This window comes from Hesperophylax consimilis, chromosome 7, assembly GCF_061612785.1.
Source record: "Hesperophylax consimilis isolate HC1 chromosome 7, BYU_Hcon_1.0, whole genome shotgun sequence".
NCBI lineage: Eukaryota > Metazoa > Arthropoda > Insecta > Trichoptera > Limnephilidae > Hesperophylax > Hesperophylax consimilis.
The window spans coordinates 27,306,212-27,329,603 of record NC_142842.1 but is presented as its reverse complement, the minus strand read 5'-3'; the positions used below and the strand labels follow the sequence as shown (position 1 = coordinate 27,329,603).

Genomic DNA, 23,392 nt, shown 5'->3' with positions numbered 1-23,392 from the left:
CCTTCCTAAAAATTGGGTAGAGCTTTTTACTTTTTTCCTGTAAACGTAAACAATAAACATCCTGTCATTTCAGACATGCTCTCATTTTTAGGCTGTCAGCTCCTACATTTCTCAGTCGCAATAGGCAATCCAATATTTCCACCCTAAAAATTCCGATTCAAACACAGTAAACAGCATTTTTGCTTAAGCTTGTCTGTGACAGAATAATCTCCTTGAATTTCGTTGTATAGTTTAGTACCATAGTAAAGCTTGAGGTGATTTTTCACGAAAACGGCGCTATATAAATTAGCCAAAATTTTTTTTTTTTTTAAATAAACTTTTTTTGCCGAACTGTTGTATTTGTAGTTGCTTATTAGATATATGTATGTTTTTGACCCTGATATCTAGGTGTTTCAAATATATATGTGTTTGTTGTTATTTCTTGTCTTTTGTGAGTTTATGAGTGTTTATGAATGTAGAAAAGTATTGTTTTAGAATAGAGTTGTTTAAGTGACATGCCGTTAAGTTTGTTGAAGATTTCGTAAGGACTTCCAGAATAATATTCACTATTGGTTTTTGTGTTATAAATAGTGATTTTAGAATAGTTTCAGGGAAAGGTCATAAGGACTGTATTTTGCTTGTTGATAGAGTTTGTCCCTTTTTCTCATACACCTAAGTAGGCCAGGTGTAATCCAAGTTTTTTTTGATGATTTTATTGTGTGACTACATGTTGGTTTTGTGTTTTTAATTGAAGGTGTGCAATAAATATTTTCCAAGCAACATCTAGGTCTTCAGTAGAATAATGATTCCCAGGTTTCAGTTTGTAGTGATTTTTTTTTAGTTTTTCATAGTCTTTACTGTGTTTATTTCAGGATTGATTTTGAGTCAATGGACGGTAGTTCTTTGAAAGAATGATAATGATTAAAATCGTCTCTTTATTCTTAATATGCCTTTTGGCGTTCAGTTTTGGAAATCGATCAACCTGGAATGTTCACGGTTCTAACTTCTGTAAAGCCAAATGCTCTATTTAGGTCGTGATTCCATCAATAATTAACATGAAGAGTGAAATTCAGTAAATACAAATGATTCCCACTTTGCCAACTAAGGACGCCAGTGGAATATTTTCTATTTTAAAAGTCATAATATGCATAAATAACCATTTGATACCGTTCTTTTTGAGTATGGAGAATGTGACAGAATGTTTGGTTACCTTTGTTTGGCTTTTAATTTTCTCAATAATCTTTGTATCTCGCAAAGAGATGCCTAGCACGGTCATTTCTATAACTCTTTCTGTGTTATAAATTTGATTTAGATATTAATTATTATTTTTTTGATAAATTAATGTTTTTAAAGACAAGATTTTATTTTATGCATAGCACAAAGGATAACAATTATTTTTATAAGCAATAATTGTTCGCCTGAAACACTCATCCACATTGAAAAAATCTCCGGATAAAAAATACATTAAAAATAAAGTTGGTTGTTCTCAGATGAAAAAATGTAAAAAGCAGTAATTGTTGAATGAAACACTAGCATATATTGAATATTTTCTCGGGTAAGAAATAAGCCCCCATAGCTCAGTGGTCAGAGCTTTCGACCGGAAATTGAATGGACACGGGTTCGCGTCCCGTTGGCGTCATGTATTTTTTATCAGGAGATTTTTTCAATGTGGATGAGTGTTTCAGGCGAACAATTATTGCTTGTAAAAATAATTGATTTAGATATAATTAAAAGATGAATTATTACCATTGCATTGAGACTGCTTTTAAAATTCTCAAGAAATATATTTGTTAAATGTTAAAGGTCTCTTCAGTGAAAACATTCCGGTAAATTCACTGAGTTTTATTTTAGCTGGAACAATCACATGATGATTTTAAGACACTAAAAAGGCCCGATGCCTACTTTGTAGTCTGAAAAACCCTGCTCTGTTATACTTGAAGAAAGATACTTTTAAGCATGTTGTGTTATTTATAAAAATCTTTCGATGTTTTCAAATAATAACAGGAAATGATTTTACCCTGAGAGCTTTTTTTTTTTTTTATAGTGAATACCTCACAAGAGTCCCAACTGCTCCCGTCTGGAGCCAGTGAGACTATGGCATCCCCAATCGGGGGATGTTGTGAGGCTGAAGGTAAATGGGGAAGGAAAAGAGGAAGGTGGAGAAGTACCTGGCTATTCAGATCTAGTCACTAAACACGGCTAAAGCCATTTGGAGCAACGTTTCAATTCTGAATGGTGGTCTTACACCAGGGCGATACTGGTAGTATCTTCCACTCTGGAACGTGCCGCAAATATACTATATATTATTTTAATTAATTAATTGTGAAATAACACAAATTAATCAAATAAAATTTATTTGCGCACGCCGGGTTCGAACCCGCGACCTTCGGAATGGCAGTCCAATGCGTTACCACTGGACTATGCCGGCCGTCGAAGGCAGCTGAGCAGATCTCTGCTTTTAAGATTAACAGCATATGTACACAGGTTTAGTTCAAAATCAAATAGTTAGAAACCAAAAAGTTAAACCAATAAATTAGTTCAATACAAATCAATCACTTAAGAACAAAACCAGCAGAGGGCGGCTTAATTTTAAAAATACTATTTTATTTATTTATGTAACGATATTTCGTTACAAGTATCCAAACCAAAAAGTTCATTTCAAAAAGGAGAACTTCACTTATTAACTAATTTTAGACTTATTTGCTAGTTATTAACTTTTATTACTTCCAATCTTTAAAAAATCTCGTCTCTTGTAACAGTCAGTACAGTACCTACGAGTACATCACATTCTCATTTTTATTTTATTTGTTTCTAGCACACATATTTATATATTTGTAAAAAGCATTAATTTTGTCACAGATTTTATATAATTTCGTTACCCTGAACATAACACCAGATCAAACGACTTATTTAGAACACCACAGTGTAAAGCCAAATATGCGCAAAACTCTTTAATAGGACGTATCTGTAAAACTCACAATGCCTCTAGGGATGTAGACATTTTCAAGTGTAACTTGAAAACATGTGAAATGCAACTTACTAAACTGAAAACTTATTTTTTTTATTTTGTGAAATAATCCTATAATCTTAGTTTATTTTATTGTTTTTTTATTGTAATCATGCGAAAACTGTATTTTTTTATTTTTTTATTTATTTTTTATTTGGTACATTATTTTGTTACAATTTATGTTTTCCAGTAATGTAGGCCTCACTGGGTGGCTTGCCCGTGCTGAGGCCTTCATTTTATAATATGAAAATCTTATCTACATATTACATTTAAAGAGAAGATAGTAAATTTGAAAAGAAAATAATAAATTTAAAATTAAAAATAAAAATACATAATAATACATTTAAAATTAAAAAAATAATACAATGAAAATAATCTTGTGTGTTTGTGAGTGATGTGTGTTTATGTTGGTTTTGTGTGTTACGTGTAGGTTTTATTTTTATTTTATGCTATGACATTTTGGTAATATTGTCTTTTTTGTTGTTTAATCCATTTTGTAATTTTGTGTGTGAATTTATTTTTATTTTCCTCAATTTTAATTTCAATTTTTAGACTGTTGAAAGCTTTTATAGCATGGTATTGGTAGTGTCTTTGTCCAAATGTTGAATTTACTGTTGGAGTTTTAATGTTTTCTTTGTACGCTTGTCTAACTGGTCTGTTAGTGTTATTTTGTGTATGTTGAAATTTATTTTTTTTGTTAAAAATGTAGTTTAGTAGTGTTTTAACGTATAATTGGCGTATATCTAGTACGTCACAGCTGTTGAATATTTGGTCTGTATCGGTCAGTCTATGTTTTTTTAGTATTACCTTTAAGATCGTTTTCTGTGCGGTTTCTATGTAATTGATAGCCGAGTTTGTTGCTCCTCCCCAAGCAATAATTCCATATTCTATTATTGATTGGCAGAGTGCAAAATATATTGTTTTCAATTGTTTTATTTTATATATGTTTCTTATGTTAAGGAAAATGTGGATTGTTTTGAGAAGTTTATTTGTGATATGTTTGATGTGAGGTATCCATCTAAGGTTATGGTCAATTACGATTCCTAGATACTTTATTTGTTCTGTTTTTTCTAGAGGAGGGCAATCGCAGATGTTGGTGTTTAAACATTCGTGTATTTTTATGGTGTTTGTATTGTTTTTTGGCTGTCCCGTGCTATTTATACTGTATGTTGTGAATTTTGTCTTTGATATGTTAAGTGTAAGTATGTTTGAGTCTAGCCATGTTTTCACTTGCGAGATTCCCAAATTCGCTATGTTATATACATTATTCCAATCCTTAGATTTGAAAAGTAAAACTGTGTCATCAGCATAGCTAACTATTTCACCGTCTATTTTCATGCTGCAAAGTTCATTTATGTAAATAGTAAAAAGAACGGGCCCTAGTATGCTTCCTTGTGGAACTCCATATGTAATCGGCAGTGGTTTACTAGTATGGTTGTTAATTTTGACTTGTTGAGTTCTGTTACTCATATAACTTTTAAATAGTTGAAGTTCCTTGCCTTTGATACCCATGTTTTCTAATTTTTTTAAAAGTGAAATGTGGCAGATTGAGTCAAAGGCTTTAGCTAAATCTAGATATATCGCTATGCATTTGTACCCTTGATCTAAGTTGCTATGTATATAATCTACTGTACATGCTAAAGCTTCTTTTGTGCCTATTTTGTCTCTAAATCCATATTGGTTATCCGAGATTAATTTGTTTTCTTCAAGGTATTTTATAATTTGGTTTTTTAATACTCTTTCGAAAATCTTTGATAGCGAGTTTAACAGAGTGATTGGTCTATAGTTAGTTATTTCCATTTTGTCTCCGGATTTATAAATGGGGATAACTAGTCCTTTTTTAAGAGTACTAGGAAAGCAGGAGTGTGTTATACTAAGGTTGATTAAGTGTGTTATAGGTTTCAAAATTTCATTTTTTAATATCTTAATGCAATCCGTTGTTATCTCATCTAATCCAGGAGCAATTCGGTTTTTTAATGTGTTTATTATTTTGTTAATTTCCTCTTCCGAGGTTGTTTTTATTGTAAATCTGTGTTGTGTCGGTTTTTTATTGATATTTGATCTATTTGTTTGTGTTAGTGTGTTTGTGTTATGCAATTTACGGTTCGCTAAAACTTTTCCTATATTTGCAAAGAAGTTATTTACATGATTTGCTATAGTTTCTGTATTTGTATTGACACCTAATTTTTTGGAGTTAATATTTAGATTTTCAATAGTATTTTTCTGTTTGTATTTTTGTGTGTATGTGACTTCTTTTAATATTTTCCATAATTCCTTTGGGTTATTTTTTTCTTTTTTAAGTTTTTCGCCATAATATAATTCCTTAGCCACTCTAATAATTTTGGTGCAGATGTTTCTATATCTTTTATAGTAGTTAAGTTGTTCCATGTCGTAGGGTGTATATTTAATTTGTTTGTGAATTTTGTCTCGTTTACGAATACAGTTTAATATTCCCTGTGTTATCCATAGTTTAATTTTTTTAGCTTTGTGTGTGAGTTTTACTTGTTTTATGATAGTGTTTTTATTTATTTCTTGTGCTAACATGTTATGAAATTTATCCCAGGCCTCCTCCACGTTCTCTATTTGGTATATTGTACTCCAGTCTATTTGTTTGAGTTTTTCTTTCAAGTTTGAGTAGTTAATTATTTTTTTTGTGAATATTTTGTCTTGGTTGGGTTTTGTGTTTTCGGTGTCTATTGCTATCATATTCATGTAGTGATCTGTGATAGTGCTTTCAAGTACTACGGTTTTGGTTTTTAGTTTTGTTTTGATCATTATATGATCTATACAAGTTTTTGTGTTTTGTGTGACTCGTGTTGGAATCTTTATCGTTGGCTCCAGTCCATGCTGTGCTAGTAGTGTTAGGTATTCTATGTTTTGTGGGTGTCCGTTTTGTAAGATGTTTATGTTTAGATCTCCAATGATGATGATATTTTTATTTTTGTTGATTTCTTTTAAAGTATTGTTAAGTGCAGTTAGGAAATGTGTGATGTCGTTTTTGGATGGAGATCTGTACATCGCAAGAATACACGTTTCTTTATCATATGCTATGTGTATGCAGTTGGAGTCTATTATGAGTATTTCTTTGACGATTGTATTTATTTTATCATTGATGTATATGACTATGCCATCATTTTGATTTTTGTGTTTTTTTGTTTGGTGTGTGTTATAGTTTTCTATTGTTTTTGGTACATATTTATCGTTCAACCAGCATTCTGTCAGCACAATTATATCAAAATTATTATCAAGCTGTTGTAGGTATATCGTAAATTCATCAAAATTTTTATTAATTGACCTAATGTTTTGGTGTAATATTTTGATTCTATTTTTTTCTTTTGTAATGTTTGTCCATATATTAAAATCGTTTGTACTTACACAGTAGTGTTGGTTGTCCGAGTCTGTATATTCCATGTAATCCGCCATGTTGGTGATTAATTGTGAAAGTATATGATGTGATGTGTATTTACGTGTGGAGTTGTGTTTATGTTAGTTTGTTAATGTCATCACAATGTTTAATATTGAAAATTTTGCCTTCCGGGGTCTTCCTGGTTAATAGATGGCCTCTTCGAAACCATACAAATTTGTAGTTAATTATTTTTGCATGGTTTTTTAATTTCCACATTAGTTGCTTGTAATATGGCGTCATTACTTCTCCAATGTAAATGTTTTGTTTTCCGGGCTGGTGTATTGCCTCCGTGGTGAGACCTTTTCTTGATGATAGTATGGCATCCCTTTTATTTTTGTTATTTAATTTGAAAGTTATTTTCGGTGGGTGGTTTGGTCGGCGATCTTGGATGTGATTTATATTCGAAATTTCTGTGTCTTCAGTTTGAACTCCGCACGCAGCAGTTATTTCCTTTATTATGTTTTTTGTCATTTTAGGATCATTATTTTGGATACCTGATATTTCGAGATACTCTTCCAGTGTCGCCTGTTCCATTTCTGTTGTTTTTACTAAAATACTATTGAATTCTATGTTTTTTTGTTCTAGTTCATTTTTTATTTCAGATATTTCTTTTTCTAACTGTGGAATTTTTTCAATAGATTTTATTAATGTATCGTATTGGTCGCTTATAAATTGAAGCGATTTTTTATTGTCCGCAGATTCCGTTTCTATCTTGTTTAAAATCACTGTTTTCATTTCATCGAATTTTTTGTCGATGTAATTTATAATGTAATTCATATTTTCTGGGTTTTCAGTGTGTGTTGAGTCGGAAGGCCGGAAGTTCTTACTAGAAGAAGGAGTGTAATTGGATTGTGATTGAGTTTTAGGATCCAATGTTTTACATTCTTTGCATTTCCAGTTGTCTCTGAGTGTTTTTGACATTTTTTTAAATTTTTCTGCGGTGCTATTTATGCAGGTGTAATGAAATGCATTTAAGCATATGCTGCATTTTATGCTCTTGTTTGGACTAATAATATTATCGCAACTATAGCAGTCCATTTTTGTTATTATTTACGTTTATTGTAATAATGTATTTATTTATTCGGTTTCTGTATATTTGTCTTTTATGCGAGGTTTCTTGATTTTATTTGATAATGGTAATTGATTTATTTAATAACAGTAGTAAAAATATATTAAATTAACACTGTAGTGACATCTATTGGTTTACTTCTAGTTTTTGAAAGATATTGCTCGGTAAGTGACTGGTTTCGCTTGGTCCATTTGTCGATAGATGGTGTAGTACGACAAATTATAAATAATTATTTAAATTATAACGAATGATTTATGATTTTTTTTTAAGTGTCGCTTTTTTATATTGTTGTTGAATGTATCAGAATATAATTTAAGATCACATGGATTTTGCTTTGAGAATCACTTTTTGCGATCTATTTAATATATGAAACACTATTTGACACTAGATAATGTTCTTGATCAGTTTTAGGGTAGTTAGATAAAGTTTTTAATTGTTATTTTATTTTATTTATGTTGAATTTATCAGGGAAACACTGTTTTGTTCATTTCTACTGTTGTTTTTTTTTGTTTTTGCACTATTTTAAACTGAAAAACAATGGTGTTGACAAATTAGATATCGGAAGACCGTTAGGTTTGTTGAGTAAAGTTTTTGAATTTTTATTATTGTTTATTTGAAATTCACTCTTTTATGTATTAAACTTTGATTATTCACTATTAAAGTTTTTTTTTTATACGTTAAATGACTTCAATTTAAACTAAAGATCGGGAGATATTTTGACAGGTGTTAACTGCACTAAGTAGGTAGATTAATTATAATATTATTATTATATTAGATTCGGTTTAAAGTGATATTTTTTCCGCATAACATATCACTTGATTAATGTCTAATTAACACTATATTCATGTGATATTATATTCGCTGGTTTCACTTTTATTTTTAAGGTATAGTCGTTGACTTACAGTTGACCGCTCAACTTTTAGGTTAAGTATTATTGTACCAGGTTTTTATGCTGTTAAAGGGACTATTATTTGTTTTTGGAATTCACTGATTCACTCCACTGATTCTATCTTTTGTTTAATATGTTGGTTTAAATGTTATTCTTTAGATTTTACAGGATTTTTGTTGTTAAACTGTGGAGGTATTTTATTCCCTGTTGTTCGCGCAACGCAACTATATAAGAATTTTTTGAATTGTTTCATTAGTTCATCGCTTGACGTATTGCAAAGTTGTATTACTACTAACTGTCTTTAATTATTTTTTTTTAACATTTTGTGATTCCTAATAATGTTTATTCTTTTTATTTGTTTGTCATTTCTAAATATATTGTATAGGTGCAAATATTGAATCAACGACTAGAATTAATGGAACATTATTGGTTTAATATTGTAAATAATTGCTGTTTATGCTAAATATTTAAATGACTGTTTGTTTCCTAAATAAAATAAAAATAAAATAAAATGTGAATTTATGCATATACGGGTACATTTTGTATTATTTACTATTTCATATTCTGTTATTTAAATTAAATATTAATTATACTTTTAGTATTATGCTAATTCGTATTAGGTTTTCTATTGGTACAGATTACAATATTTTTCTTCTTTCTTTATTTAGTTTGGTATATTATTATATACCTAAAGAAAATTATTTTCTTGTTTTTTATTTTAATAGTTTGTAATAAAAATGAATAATTGTATGCATATGCGTAAATACTTACTTGTATAAATTATGCTTCGTTTTATCGACATCAGGTGTTATTATTTGGATTCGATGTTAATCATAGTATTAGAATGAGTATTAATATTAACATAGTTATGCTACGTGCACTACACAACATATTATAATATCTCTGCATCTTGTTATATTTAAAAACTGTAATAAAGTGTCAATTACCGTGCAAAAACCCAATTATAGGGCGTTAATAAAAACGCCAATAAATTATTATTATTTTTTAATGATAAACTAATGTTTAATAGGCAAGGTTAGTGTATAGCACAAAGGATAACACATTATTATAATTCACCCGAGTTACATATACAACTTTTAAAAAATCTCGCCAGAAAGAATAAATTCCGAAAATTAAGAAAAAATAAATAAAGATTGCCGGTTAGCTGATATGACCATTAAGGCGACGAATGACTCTAGTAACGGGGGTTTGCTCGACGCTCACATTTTAATTATTTCTGATGAACGTGTTACTAAAATAAAAAAAAAAATCTAGAGGGATCCCTACGGATGTAAGATATTTACATGTAAGATTAATAATAACAGGACCTTACCATAAAATATTTTATTTCAACGTTTTGAAAATTTTTAAAAACGTTTTTTTAACTAATTTATTTTTTATAGTAGCACCAAATTTTATTTTTCTAGACGATGAATAAGCAAATTCCCGAGGGATCCCTCTGAAATTGTTTGATATTTTAGCAATACGTTCATCAGAAATAATTAAAATAAACCCCACGGAAAGATTCATTTTCAAGGCTTGCTAGGGCAAAATCGACCGTAGGTCCGTCCATTACGCTGGGTCACGCGCCGATCATTATTTTTTCACAACTGCATCACTTATTTTGCTAGGATTCCTATTTTAGAGATTTGATGGGGCAAATTCAACCGCAGGCCTGTCCAATACTACAGTGCCGCGAGTCGCATATTTTTGTGCACGGCCGCTTCACTTACGTCGTTAAGATTCTGGCTTTATTTTAGGGTACTGTCTTGTCTTTAGCTACTTCGACTTATTACAAATATACCAAATAATTCAACGTGTACTTGTACTAGTACATATTGAATGTATTTTACTAGTATTTTTCAGTCAATAATTTTGGAATTTATTGTTTCTCGGGAAATTTTTTCAATTTGTATGGGTATTTCAGCTGAATAATTATTGCTTATAATAATTTGTAAATAAATTATTATTGGAACCAATCTTTTTGATTTTAAAAATAACAATCAATCTGCCCCGAGGAAATTATATTATCATTCAGTCATTTTATAAATTACATTTCTTTTTAAAGTACGAGTAAATTGAGAAGAACCTTTTCCCTATTTTACGAGAAATATTATCCTTTTAGTTTTTTTTTATCATCTAAAAATAAGGTTTCTTCGAATTAATCGCGGAATTCTATAAATTTCAATTTTGTTAAATTACTACAGGAACTTGGTACATGAGAAGCATTATCATCATCTTCAATCAGATTATTATGAGGTAGTGATATATGGTACAATATAATGTTAATGTATTGATTAGGCGGCTATGAACGTTTAAAATTTATTAAGCTTAATTTTAATAATGTTGGACAGTTTTTCAGATTGAAGTTAGCTAAAGACAGTACAGTAGAAGATATTGTAGCTGTGGATCCGGAAGTTATATGTGTTCAAAATATGCGGAAGTATTCCAAAATTTCATTTTAATTTTTTACTCCAAATAATGTCAAGAATCACTGATTAACTTATTACTTTGACGGCCGGCATAGTCCAGTGGTAACGCATTGGACTACCATTCCGAAGGTCGCGGGTTCGAACCCGGCGTGCGCAAATAAATTTTATTTGATTAATTTGTGTTATTTCACAATTAATTAATTAAAATAATATATAGTATATTTGCGGAACGTTCCAGAGTGGAAGATACTACCAGTATCGCCCTGGTGTAAGACCACCATTCAGAATTGAAACGTTGCTCCAAATGGCTTTAGCCGTGTTTAGTGACTAGATTTGAATAGCCAGGTATTTCCCCACCTTCCTCTTTCCCTTCCCCACTTACCTTCAGCTTCACAACATCCCCCAATTGGGGATGCCATAGTCTCACTGGCTCCAGACGGGAGCAGTTGGGACTCTTGTGAGGTATTCACTATAAAAAAAAAAAAAATTAAAATAAGTCAAGTACGTCCCTTAAAACCCTCTATAAAAACATATTTTATGAAATACGTGTGTTTTTTGTTTCCATATCTTGGATGTATTGATGTATCGGCATTACCCTTGAGATAATCAGAAAAACACGTTTAAATGACTTTAGCTGTATTTAGTAGTTGGATCGGACGCTCTGACTGGTATTAAAATAAATTTTAAACAACAAATTGCAGATGTATTTGTAAGGAAAGTTGTTTCCAATTATACTAACTTTTGTTCATTATTTTTTTATTCATGATTATGTTGGGGATTATTGGTTAGTTTTGGAAGTTGTTCTCATATCTACCTTACGTTGAATCCGCAATCCATAATTTCTTCAAATTCATCTCCGTATTATCTAATTATCTCATTCAACAATCAACAAACTACTCCTTCAATATCCCATTGCAATATATCATCAACGGTAAAAACATTTTAAGTACTACGTAATTAAATTCCACAATTTCATGCCTAAATACGGTGACCGGATAAATCATCAAAATGATAATTCATCACATCTTTAAAAAGTTATATAAAGTCATGGAAAGTGATGAAACAAAAACTTTATCAACTGGGTTAAGTAGGTTAGGTAAGGCTGGGTTAGGTTTTTTTTTTCATCGTTTGTAATGACTTTATATCACTTTTTAAAGATGTGTTGAATTGTCACTGTGTTGAGTTATCATGGAACCCATTCTTAACTGACAACATAATATTATGCATTATATATATATTTATATGTTATAATAGGAAAAATATAAATTATTGAATTTATGTATTACTTGGTGACCGGAAACTCGTAGTACAATCGGGAAACTGGTCAATCTACATAACATACTTTATTTCATTTTATAGTACAGCATTTTTGATTTCAGATTTTTTCGAGTAAATCGAGTACGAAGTTAGATTTTTTTAAATCATATTTGAAGAAAAACATCGGTCGCTGGGGGGTTAATTTCAGCGTAGACTCCAAAAGTATTCAATTCTTTAATTGCCGAAAAAAAGAAAAAGTAAAAAATATTTATATAAAAATGATCAGTGTAATCGACCAGCTAGGTCTTTTACACAGACTGTAAAATAGGGAGCCGGTCAGTCCGTAGATGGCCGCTAGGTCCGGGTAGACATCTGCTTTACCCTTGCTCGGGTCGGTAAAGGAATCTACTTTATCCCTTGCTCCGGTCGGTACAGGAATCTGCTTTTATCCTTGCTCCGGTCGGTACAGGAATCTTCTTTATCCTTGCTCAGTTCGGGGCCGGAATCTGCTTTATCCTCGGTGCGGGAGGAGGCAGGCAGGGGCAGAAATCCAGGGGGGAGCCAAGTCAAAGAAGTATCCAAGTTCAGATCCAGAGAGAAGTGGTCGGGAAGAGCAGAGTAGAGTAGCGGGTGGCGGTCCAAGGCAGAGAGAGCGAGCTGAAGGCTGGCGCGCCGTATTTATTGTGCAATCCCCCTCTCCCGACTTTGGGGAGGGCGGGGTCGACGCGCTGCCTTCATTCGCGGGTTGTTGATGATCCGCGGGCTGTGACGTCCGCTAAGATTTAATTAGCGGAGGTCACAACCTTTAGAACTACTCTACTCTTTATGCTCTTTTAATCGATCCTAACCACTCCTCTCTGGCATTTTTATTTATTAATCATTTGTACATACATTCATTCAGTGTGGGGTCCCCGGCCCAACATATTCAGGGGAAATCGTAATTAATTTTCTTAATTCTAAATTAATACTAATTTTTATTAAATAATTATGTTTAGGAGAGTCCGGCCGTTTTATCAATGTATTTTATTTCGTAATATCTACGGCCAAACTCTCTCAAACTTAGTCTAAACATTTCAATAAATCTTCAATTCAAAATGTTTTGCCGTACGGCGTTGCTTACGGGCGCGTTGATTGGTTCCAGGCGGTCGCCTGGGGCCGGCCGGGCGCCCGCGCTGAGGAGAAGCGACGCGGGGGCGAGCGGGACTCGAGGTATCGAGGCTCAACGTAAGTTTTAAAACCACGCTCCGGCTCCGCGCTTCGACCATTATGAAATGTCGGCCGCCGAGAGCGGTACACACCGTCCGGTACACTCCCCCCGGCGCAGCGGTGTTTGCGCCCCATTCAGCTAGGACGGGGTTGTTGGCGCCGGCGTCCGCGATGGTTGGCGCCTTGATGTGGATGCGAGGTGGATGCCACTGTGGATGCCGCTGCAGGATCCGGTGGTGCGGCTGACGAGAGGACGATGATTTTTACCGCCGGCCGTATGTATTCTCCGGTACTGGTTCGTACCCGGACTGCTCTTACTTGGCCGTCGGCCGCCGGCGTGGCTTCGATCACACGCCCTCTTGGCCAGCTGTTGCGAGGCAGGGCGGGGTCGGCGATTAGTACCAGGTCGTCCTTCAATATGGGAGCACTTCGGTGTTGCCACTTATGCCTCTCGGCCATAGTTGGCAAATACTCCCGCAGCCACCTCCGCCAGAACATGTCGGCAATCCGTTGGCCGATGCGCCACTGCTTTCGCAGACACATTTCTTCATCTTTGGGGCCGTACAGCGACAGGTGTGGGCGCTTTCCAGCCGACCCCAGTAAAAAATGGTTGGGCGTCAGCGGCTCCTCATCGCGGGGGTCGACCGACAGGTGTGTTAGCGGCCGACTGTTTACTGCAAATTCTGCTTCAGCCATAGCGGTCAGCAGGGTCTCTTCTCTGGGAGCTCTTTCCTTCAGCACCACCTCTAGAGCTCGTTTTAACGACCTCACAAGGCGTTCCCACGCTCCCCCCATATGCGGTGATGCGGGCGGGAGAAAATGCCACTCGATGCTTTGGGTAGCGAGGTGGTCCTGAAGTCGTCCGTCATTTCGCAGGGCTGCGGTCGCTTCCCTCATCTCGCGGTCTGCCCCGCGAAAATTCGTCCCGTTATCCAAGTAGAGCGAAAGAGGTTGTCCTCGGCGCGCTGTCATCCGTTGTATCGCCATGATCGCGGCGTTGGCCGTGAGAGAATGTGCGATCTCAATGTGAATCGCTCGGGTGGAGAGACACGTGAAAAGAGCCCCGTATCGTTTTTCCCGCCGCCGGCCGACGGTGATTTCTATGGGCCCGAAATAATCCAGCCCGCAGTTAGTGAACGGGCGCACGTGGTGGGCTAGTCGGGCGGCGGGTAGTTGGCCCATTAGCGGGGGGTGCGGTTTTTCTTTTCGCGCGTGGCATATGGTGCATGCGTGCGTTATTTTTCTAATATTCGTCCGTAGTTTTAGAATGTAGAAACTTGCACGCAAGTCTGCCATCGTTCGCTCTGTGCTAGCGTGACCTCCCTTCTTGTGATAATGGGAGATTAGCAAACGTGTGTACGGGTCGTCCCCGTCTAGTATGACAGGGGTTCGTACGCTTTGGGCTACCTTTGCGGCTTGTAGCCGTGTGCCCATTCTCAGAACCCCATCCTGCCCGAGGAAAGGGGTAAGAGCATTGAGCCGACTGCCAACCGGCGCCGGCGCGTCATTGCGTAGGGATCGGATCTCTGCTCTAAATGTTTTGTATTGACATTTCTGGGCCCAGAGTGTTTCGGCGGCGCGGATTTCACCGGCGCGCAGAGGGCCCTCCTGATGAGCGCGGCGGGGTCCTTCTCGACACCTCCTAATGAAGCGCAGCATCCATCCCGTAGTTCGGACCAACCGTAGCCACGACGAAAAACGCTCGAGATTGGGTAAGGCCTCCTCCGTGGTGATGGTGAGGCCTACGAACTTTGTCCTCACCTCCAAGAGGCCTTCGTCGGGCTGCATGTGGTGGCCGGTTAAGCTTAGTCGGGACCCATCTCCACTCGTTGACGCATGATAGGTCGTCAATCTCACCCAGGCGGTTGGAGACGAATGCTGAGTAGCTCCTTGGGTCCGTCCGCAGCCAGCACAGGACTGTGGTGGAGTCTGTCCAGTATGTAGTCTTATTAATGCGGCACTGCATCTCCTTTCTAACGCTGACTGCGAGGCGGGCTGCCATGAGTGCCGCTTGTAGTTCGAGCCGCGGGATCGAAAGAGGTTTGAGGGGCGCCACCTTACATTTACTCGCCAGAAAGGTGGCGTGTTTTCCCTCTTGGTTTGTTTCCACCAGGTACGCTATTGCGCAACATGCGGCCTCAGAGGCGTCACAGAAGAGGTGAAGCTCAAACTCTCCATTCTTTTGTTGAAGGCAACGCCGCGGGATTCGGATGTCAATCGCCTTCAGCGCCTTTATCCAGCCGGCCCACCGCGCCGCGTGCGTGTCGTGGATACGCTCGTCCCAGCCGACGTTGGACCTCCAAACGTCCTGAAGGAGGATTTTTGATCGCACGGTGAGGCAGGCCACGAATCCCACCGGGTCAAAGATCTTCATAACGGTGCTCAGCAGCTGCCTCTTTGTTGGGTGCCGGACGAGCTCAGCTGCTTCCGTCTCCTTGAAATCATATATGAAGTGGTCGCCGACTGGGTCCCACGCTAGACCGAGCACCTTCTCAGTATCTGCGCCGGCGCCGCTATTTATCGTGACAGTCGACTTTGCCTTTTTATCCGCCGGTATGTTCTGGATTGCGGAGGGCACATTGGAGGCCCAGCTGGCGAGATGGAAGCCTCCCCGGGATAGAAGTGTGCTGACTCCTCGTACCAGCTCTGCGGCCTCGCTCACGGTGTCGGCCGCATCCAGGTAGTCATCCATATAAAATCTATTGCGTACCGCGGCGGCGGCGGCGGGAAATTCCGCGGCACCTTGCTCGGCCACCCTGTTACGTACATACTGGGCACTGCTCGGGGAACAAGTAGCGCCGAACATCATGGAGGTTAACCGGTAGGTAACCGTTGCCTCCAGTGGCGTAGCTCGCCACAGGAAAAGTTGAGAAAGCTGGTCTTCCTTCTTTATCTGGATTCGTAGGAACATTTCTTCGATGTCGGCGGCTATGGCAATCTTGCCCTCACGAAATCGTAGCAGGTTGCCCAACAGCGATGACAAGAGGTCGGGCCCGGTTAGTAGCCGGTCGTTTAAGGATGTACCCCGGCAACGGCTAGCGGCGTCAAATACTACACGCAGTTTACCGGGGTTATTTGGGTTGGTAACTGCGAAGTGAGGCAGGTACCACTTTCTCTTTGCCTGTGCGCCTTCCTCGGCATCGGATAGCTTGACGGCGTACCCGCGCTCTAATAATTGCGCAATTTTTGCCGAGTACGCCACCGCTAGTTCGGGGTTCCTTCCCAGTTTTCGTTCAAGCGCGCTTAGCCTGTTTACCGCGCACTGCCGGTTGTCGGGCAGCCATGAGTTATTTTCTCTCCATAGTAGGCCGGTCTCCCACCTGCCCGTATTCAAGGGGCGCGTTGTGCTTTCCATGAGGGCCTCGGCACGCTGTATATCTGCGGACACCCGGCTCACGGTGGTCACGCCAAGCGAGTCAACTGAAAAGTGCCTTTTGATGAGTTCACCGATTTTGCCCATTTCAGCCGTTTCGCCGATCATATTTAGCGTGGTGCCGCTATCTACGTCACGCCGGGTGCCCCCATGTTTGACCCAGCCGAGCGCGGTTCGTGACGTCATGCGGCCGCCATCTTCTTCTTGGACCTCCCGCGACACTATCAAATGCACATTGTCTTGGCCGATTAATAGCCGTGGTTTCACTTGCCGGCGGCCGGCCACTGTTTGTCGCGGGAGATCTAGGTCCGTCACTGTGTTTGCGATAATGGGGTATTCGGACCCGTCACCACGCACGGAAAGTTTAACACGCTGGGATGCGCTATCTGATGAGCACATCCCATTGGCACCATGTATACGGAGTCCACGGGGTGGTCCGCGCACCCCCAATATGTCAGCGAGTTCGGCATCGACGAGGGTCACGGTTGATCCCTCGTCGAGCAGCGCGTGGGTAGACACTTGCCCCTTCGGGCCACACACTTTCACCGCAACTACCTTAAGCAAAACCGAACTTTGCCCAAACCAAGTCGTGTTCACAGTTTCACTTGCGACGAAGGGAGCTGTATTGTACCTCGCGGGGTCATGTAATAGTTTATGGTGTGACAGGCGGCACGTGCCAACGCCGCAGCTCGTGCGAAATTTACACACCCGCGTGTAATGCCCTTTGTCTAGACACTTGTGGCACACGCGCGCACTTTTCACTAAGTCCCACCGGGCGGGAATGTCAATCGCGGCAAACTGCGGGCACTCTCGTAATTTGTGCAAACTGTTGCATTTTGCGCAATTTTCACTATTTACCGCGATCTTCTCACTTCTCACCGCCGAAGTGCTTTGCACGTGCACTTGGTCGCGACGGGTCCGGGATGTCCGGGTATAGTCAACGAGACCCGACCTCGGGACGGCATTTATTTATTTATTTATTTATTATTTTATTTACGCCCTAATGGGCTTTTACATGAAAATATACATTTACATTGATTACAATAATTGAACATAAGAAGATAAATGGAGTTAATTGTAAGAAAGCAACACATATAATAAAATTTTGTGCAAATTAGCAAAACACTAATAAGATGGATTCAATATAAAATATACCCAAGCATGAAATAGTAAGTAAAAGAAAGTTCAACATAAAAAGTAAGTAAGTGGGTGTGTTTAAACCCAGTATTAATTGTGTGTTTAACAAATCGATAAACCAATATAAATTAGAGTGTAACTTACTCGTGAGGTAAAGAACATTATAACAGAGATTTAAAAAAAAAAAAAAATAACAAAATAAGAGTTGCACCTGTAAAAAGCAAAAACTAATAGAATTTAGCAATATCGACATGAATAAGAAATAATAAGATCTGAGATGGAACATAGTGTTATGTATAAAAAGTAGTTAGTAGGTATATGCATACAATTATAAGTGTATAGTAGAGCAAATAAAAAACAAACAAATATGGATATAATTTACTTGAAAGGTTTCGAATGGGAGAAGATGTAATAAAATTATTAAAGCTATAAAAGTTAATTATTAGCCGATAGAATCGAAATAAGTTGCCTTTTAAAGCTCACAAAATTGTCAAAACCAAATATATCTATAAGTTCACAGTATTTATTCGCAAGGTTGTGAATTCTAGGAATTGGTGAAAAAATAGAATAATTAGTGTTGAGGTTCTTGTTAAATTTAAAAGTATCTTTACTGCGAGTTTGCCTAGCAGGAACATTAATGCAAATAAGTTCCAACAAATTAGGGCTGTCAATTAAAGATTTAATAATTTTGAATAAAAATAGCAAATCAATTAACACTCTTCTATCAGATAATTTAAGAAGTTTAGTTTCAGCAAGCAAGTTATTGTAATTTATAAATTCGATTGGAATTTTCATTTTAAAATTAATGTACCGAAGGAATTTATTTTGTACCTTTTCTAATGATTGAGAATGGACCTTGTAGTACGGTGACCATACGGTGGAATTGTATTCTAATTTGCTTCGTACTAACGAGCAATACAGATGTTTTAATGTTGACATACTTTTAAAATTTGCTCCCATTCTCAAAATAAAACCTAGTATTCTCATCGCATCGCTTGTTATTTCATCGATGTGTTCGTTAAACTGTAGACTCTCGTGGAATATAACACCAAGATCACGAATCTGTGATACACGAAGAAGATTAGCACCATTCATAAAGTAGGAAAAATTAAGTGGATTTTTGCCTTTGTAAAAACTGATAATCTGGCATTTACCTAAATTTAGTTGCAAATCATTGACAGAACACCACGCACATAGTTTATTAAGGTTCAACTGCAAAATTGCGCGATCGTCATCGTCTTTGATTATTCTGTATATCTTCAGATCGTCGGCAAATAACAGGACTTTAACATTAGTAAAAATATTAACAATATCATTGATAAACAAACAAAATAATATTGGGCCCAAGTGAGATCCCTGTGGTACTCCGCTCGAGGCAGCAAATGTATAAGAAGTAAACGAATCTATCTTGACTGCTAAGTACCTTCCTAATAGATAACTCTTAAACCATTCCAACATACTCCCTCTTATTCCCAACAATTTTAGTTTACGTAATAATATTTTGTGGTTTACTTTATCAAATGCCTTACTGAAGTCAGTATATATGGAATCAGTTTGATGTGATGCATTAAGGGCATTAACAATATCATTCGTGTACAATATCAAATTGGTAAGAGTAGATCTACCTTTAATGAATCCATGTTGAAGGGGAGAGATGGTTCGATTGATTCGGGATATCAACTTATCTAGTACTAGGCTTTCAAAAAGTTTGGGTAAAGTAGACATTATACATATTGGCCTATAATTTGTTACTTCGCTCTTATTACCTTTTTTGAAAATGGGCGTTAAAAGACTAAACTTCCAAAGGTCCGGGAATACACCTGATGAGAGTGACTTTGTAAATAACTTATGAATAGGATATGACAATGTATGCATACAATTTACTAAAAACCTGGGCGGAACATTATCAGGTCCTGCGGATTTTCGGGAATCAAGACTCTTCAGCTTAGATATAATATCGTCTATGGTTACATTACAGACAGATATATCAAGAGTTTCAACCAAATCAAAGCACGAAATATTGCTGTCTTCACTTGCATTAATGTAAACGCCGCTAAAAAAATCAGCAAAAAGATTAACAGTTTCCTGAAGATTTTGGGATAATTTAGAATCGAATGACACACTACTAGGTATGTAAGTACCATTTTCTTTTTGGGATTTAACATATTTCCAAAAGAAATTTGAGTCGTCCATGATAGAGCCTTCGACATCACTAATGTAATTTTTGTAACATTTTGCGGAGAGCTTATTGCACTCTGCCCTCAATTTTTGAAACGCAGTATAATCGATGGCCAGGCGACTTTGTTTGAATCTCTTATGAGATAATTTTTTAAGGTAAATTAAGTCTATCAGGTCTTTTGAGAACCATTTTGGGTATAGAGTTTCTCTGTAAGTCGTTAAAGGAACAAATTGTTCAATTGCAGAATTAACGATGAAGTAAAATTTTTTAAGGTGTACATTAATATCATCGTCGCTATCAAAGAATGACCAGTCAGTCTGTTTAAGGAAATTTGAAATTTTAACATAGTCAGCTTTTTTGAAATTTCGAGTTTCTACTACCTTTTTTACGATAGGAATTGGTTTAAGATTAGACATGCATATTTCTAGTGGTGGATGGTAAACATCGACAGGTAATAGAATTTCGGTACTTCTCACAACACAGATGTCAGACACATTTGACAGTGCCAAATCCAACGTACGACCTCCTATATTATGAACATTATTACACTGTGTTAGACCTAAGAACAGTGCCATATCTCTAATAACACGAATATTAACATTAGAACAAGAATTGACAGAATTCATATTACACCAATCATAATGTGGCAGATTGTAATCACCAACTAGAAGTAGTTTAGTATTAGGATATTTAGCACAAATTGATTCAACCTCGTCGCAGTGATTGCTGTAGCTTTGGACATCAGAATTCGGAGGTAAGTATGCACATCCCACTATTATTTTACCTCTAGAAGTGTTCACATTGACAAATAGTTGCTCGATGGATGTGTTTTTTGTGGATATTTTTGAAGAACTGAGATTTTTAGAGATAGCAATGGCTACACCACCTCCTCTCGTTTTGGCACTTGTTTTAGAATTCCTATCCATACGGTAGATGTTGAAATTTGGGAAGCCTAATTCGGCAGAATTGATTCCTGAGTCGAGCCATGTTTCGGTTAAAATGAAGATATCACTGCTGATAGTTGCCGCCGAAGTCAGCAACATGGGAAGTTTAGTGCGGATCCCTCTCACATTTTGGTAGTAGCATTTTATTTTTTGTTGTTTCAGTTTTTTGGCGCACATTCAATAATTTTAGGTACAGAGTTCACATATTTGATAGTTATATTGGTTTCACCGTTGTTCTTCCTCGTCTCGAGTTGTTGGCGTAAATCTAGAAGTTGAGTCCTCTGCAATGGTGTTTGGTCGTTACTGGCCTTTATACCGTTTTTCAGTTTTGCGTTCCTGGTCAAAACCTCGCGAGCCGAGACAGAGTCATTGAATTCGACCTTAATCGGTCTAATTTTGTTGGACTTTTTTACACCAAGTCTGTACGACTTAACCACACTCGGTATTAAATCATTATTTATATCACTAATCGCTGAAACTACTTTATCGCTGTCCATTTTAATAATTGTTGTTGTTGATTCTGAAATACTTTCGGGAACATTAAATAAAATAATGTTCTTTGACCGGGTTTTTCTTTCCTCGGCCTCTGCGAGCAAATCATTTATTGAAGATGAAGTATTTGTCGGGTTAGTAACAATAGACTGAGTATCCGTTACACTTTTTAATGTTGACAATTCTCCTTCCAACATTCCCATACGAACAGCCATCAATCCTGTGGTTCCTAACAGATCCGTTGTTATCGGGGTAATTTTACCCATTTGCTCCTTCGTAAATTTGTTGCCGGGGTCATTAATAATTTTTATCAGCGAACAGAGTAGATCCTTGGCCTTGGTCATATAGTTAAGAGAGTTCTCGTTTAAATCCATATTAAAATTTATTTAAAAAGAGTTAAAAATATGTTAACTTTATTCGTAATTAGTTTATACACAAACGCCTGTTTCCCGCAAACTGTTTAGCACTATTCAAAAGTGACGACACTTTCGACCAATGGCGATAGTAATGACGGACTGATAATGCGCCTGCGCGTTTGGTATGTTTACCAGTTGAAAATTGTTATTTTAATATTTTTAAAACACAGCACTGCACAGCACACACGATAATTTAAAAATCTAACTGATTAAATATTTCGAAGATGAAGTGATTTAACTACTTCGACACTTTATGTTGTGTTTACTTGCAATTTTCTAATGTTTTGGAAGTTTTAATGTGGAGCGTATTCACTATCTGTGCCAGCCGCTTCAGGAACGCTGCAAACTGGTGGATATCGGCAGCGGCGTCCCTGTCTGCGACCTTGTCGAGCCACGCGATGCGTAGGGCCAGCGGCATTTTGGAGGCCACCTCGCTGAGTAGAGCCGGGTTGCTTAGGTAATTGTCCGACAAGTTACCTAGCGAGGCAACGACATTTTGAATAGTTCCCGAAAATTCAACTATTGCTTCGTTGGAGGCGTCTTCAGGCAGGAGCGGCAACTTCTTGACCTTTTCGTACATCACGGCAGCAATGGCGTGGGCGCCGCCAAAACGGTGCTTCAGCACGTCAATAATCTCCGGGACCTGAGCGGGGTCCATCAAGAGAGGGTTGACGGCATCGCGCGCTTTTCCGCGCAGCGCGCGCTGTAATCTTATTAGATTCTCAGCAGCCGTCATCCCGCATGTCGCTGTCGATTGTTGGTATTGTGCGTGAAAGGTTGGCCATTCAACCGGGTCCCCGGAAAATGTCGGCAGGTCCTTGGCTGTAGATTGCCGGGCAATGAGGGAAACCATCCGGTTGTCTTCCTCCTGGGCTCTCGGGGTACTTCCAGACTGCGAGCTGCGGATGGCGTCTACCACAGCCGCGGTGAAGTGTGCGAACGGGTCTTGTCTAGAGTTTACCCAATCTTGCGTGTGGCGGGCAGTTTCATCCGCCGTCGGGTTTCCCGGGAATGGCCCACCTCCCGCCAGCGTAGTAAGATCAGGCGTGGTTGGCGGGAGATGTGCTTCGAACGCACGGGGTTGGGCTTCCAGGCGGGGCGGCTCGCATGCTGCGGTCGGCTTGACGGCATGCTGTGACGTCTCGGGCAGTCGCGATGAATCGAGCGGCTGCGGTGTCTCGAGCGGCAGCCTTGAAGCTCCGAGCGCGGCAATTAGTTGCTCGATCTGCCGGGCGGAGTCCCGGGAGCGTTTTTTCTCGGCCCGCAGTTCTCGTTGTAGCTGGCGGAGAGTGTTTTCTGTGGAAGCTTCGCTGTCTGATGTGAGGCGCTCATCCGCGGAGACTGCGGTAGGGGCGGGTGCGATGGCCAGAGCCGCTGCCGGGGCAGCTCGTGCTCTAGCCAGTTCAGCTTGATGGGCAGCAGGTCCGGCATGATCTAGGCCGGGGGCTGCTGCGGGGGTTGGGCCGGGCACTTCGGGGCCACGGCGTGTGTCATCTCGTTCGGGAGCGCCCTCCTCACGGGCGCCCTTGCCAGAGAGGAGCGATCGGGACATCGTAGCGGCTGGTGACTAGATCCGTTTCGAAAGGACCACTATGTAATCGACCAG

At 38.2% G+C, this 23,392-nt stretch overlaps 1 protein-coding gene across 1 annotated transcript; it reads right to left on the bottom strand.

The window, feature by feature from the left end:
* Window positions 1–13,380: 13,380 nt before the first annotated feature.
* Window positions 13,381–21,744, bottom strand: LOC149422582 (uncharacterized). Its single transcript, XM_089633593.1, has 3 exons — window positions 21,580–21,744; window positions 15,080–17,143; window positions 13,381–15,027 (listed from the first exon to the last, which is right to left on the bottom strand). The coding sequence occupies exons 1-3, from the start codon at window positions 21,742–21,744 to the stop codon at window positions 13,381–13,383; spliced, it is 3,876 nt and encodes a 1,291-aa protein (XP_089489719.1).
* Window positions 21,745–23,392: the final 1,648 nt, after the last annotated feature.

What these genes read in the sequence shown, in the direction of transcription:
- LOC149422582 (XM_089633593.1), bottom strand. Translation starts at nt 21,744, where the DNA reads ATGGATTTAAACGAGAACTCTCTTAACTATATGACCAAGGCCAAGGAT. An exon ending in GAACCACAGGATTGATGGCT is followed by an intron (nt 17,144 to 21,579) that starts GTTCGTATGGGA and finishes TGTGGCCCGAAG; the next exon opens with GGGCAAGTGTCTACCCACGC. An exon ending in AGATTGACGACCTATCATGC is followed by an intron (nt 15,028 to 15,079) that starts GTCAACGAGTGG and finishes CACCACATGCAG; the next exon opens with CCCGACGAAGGCCTCTTGGA.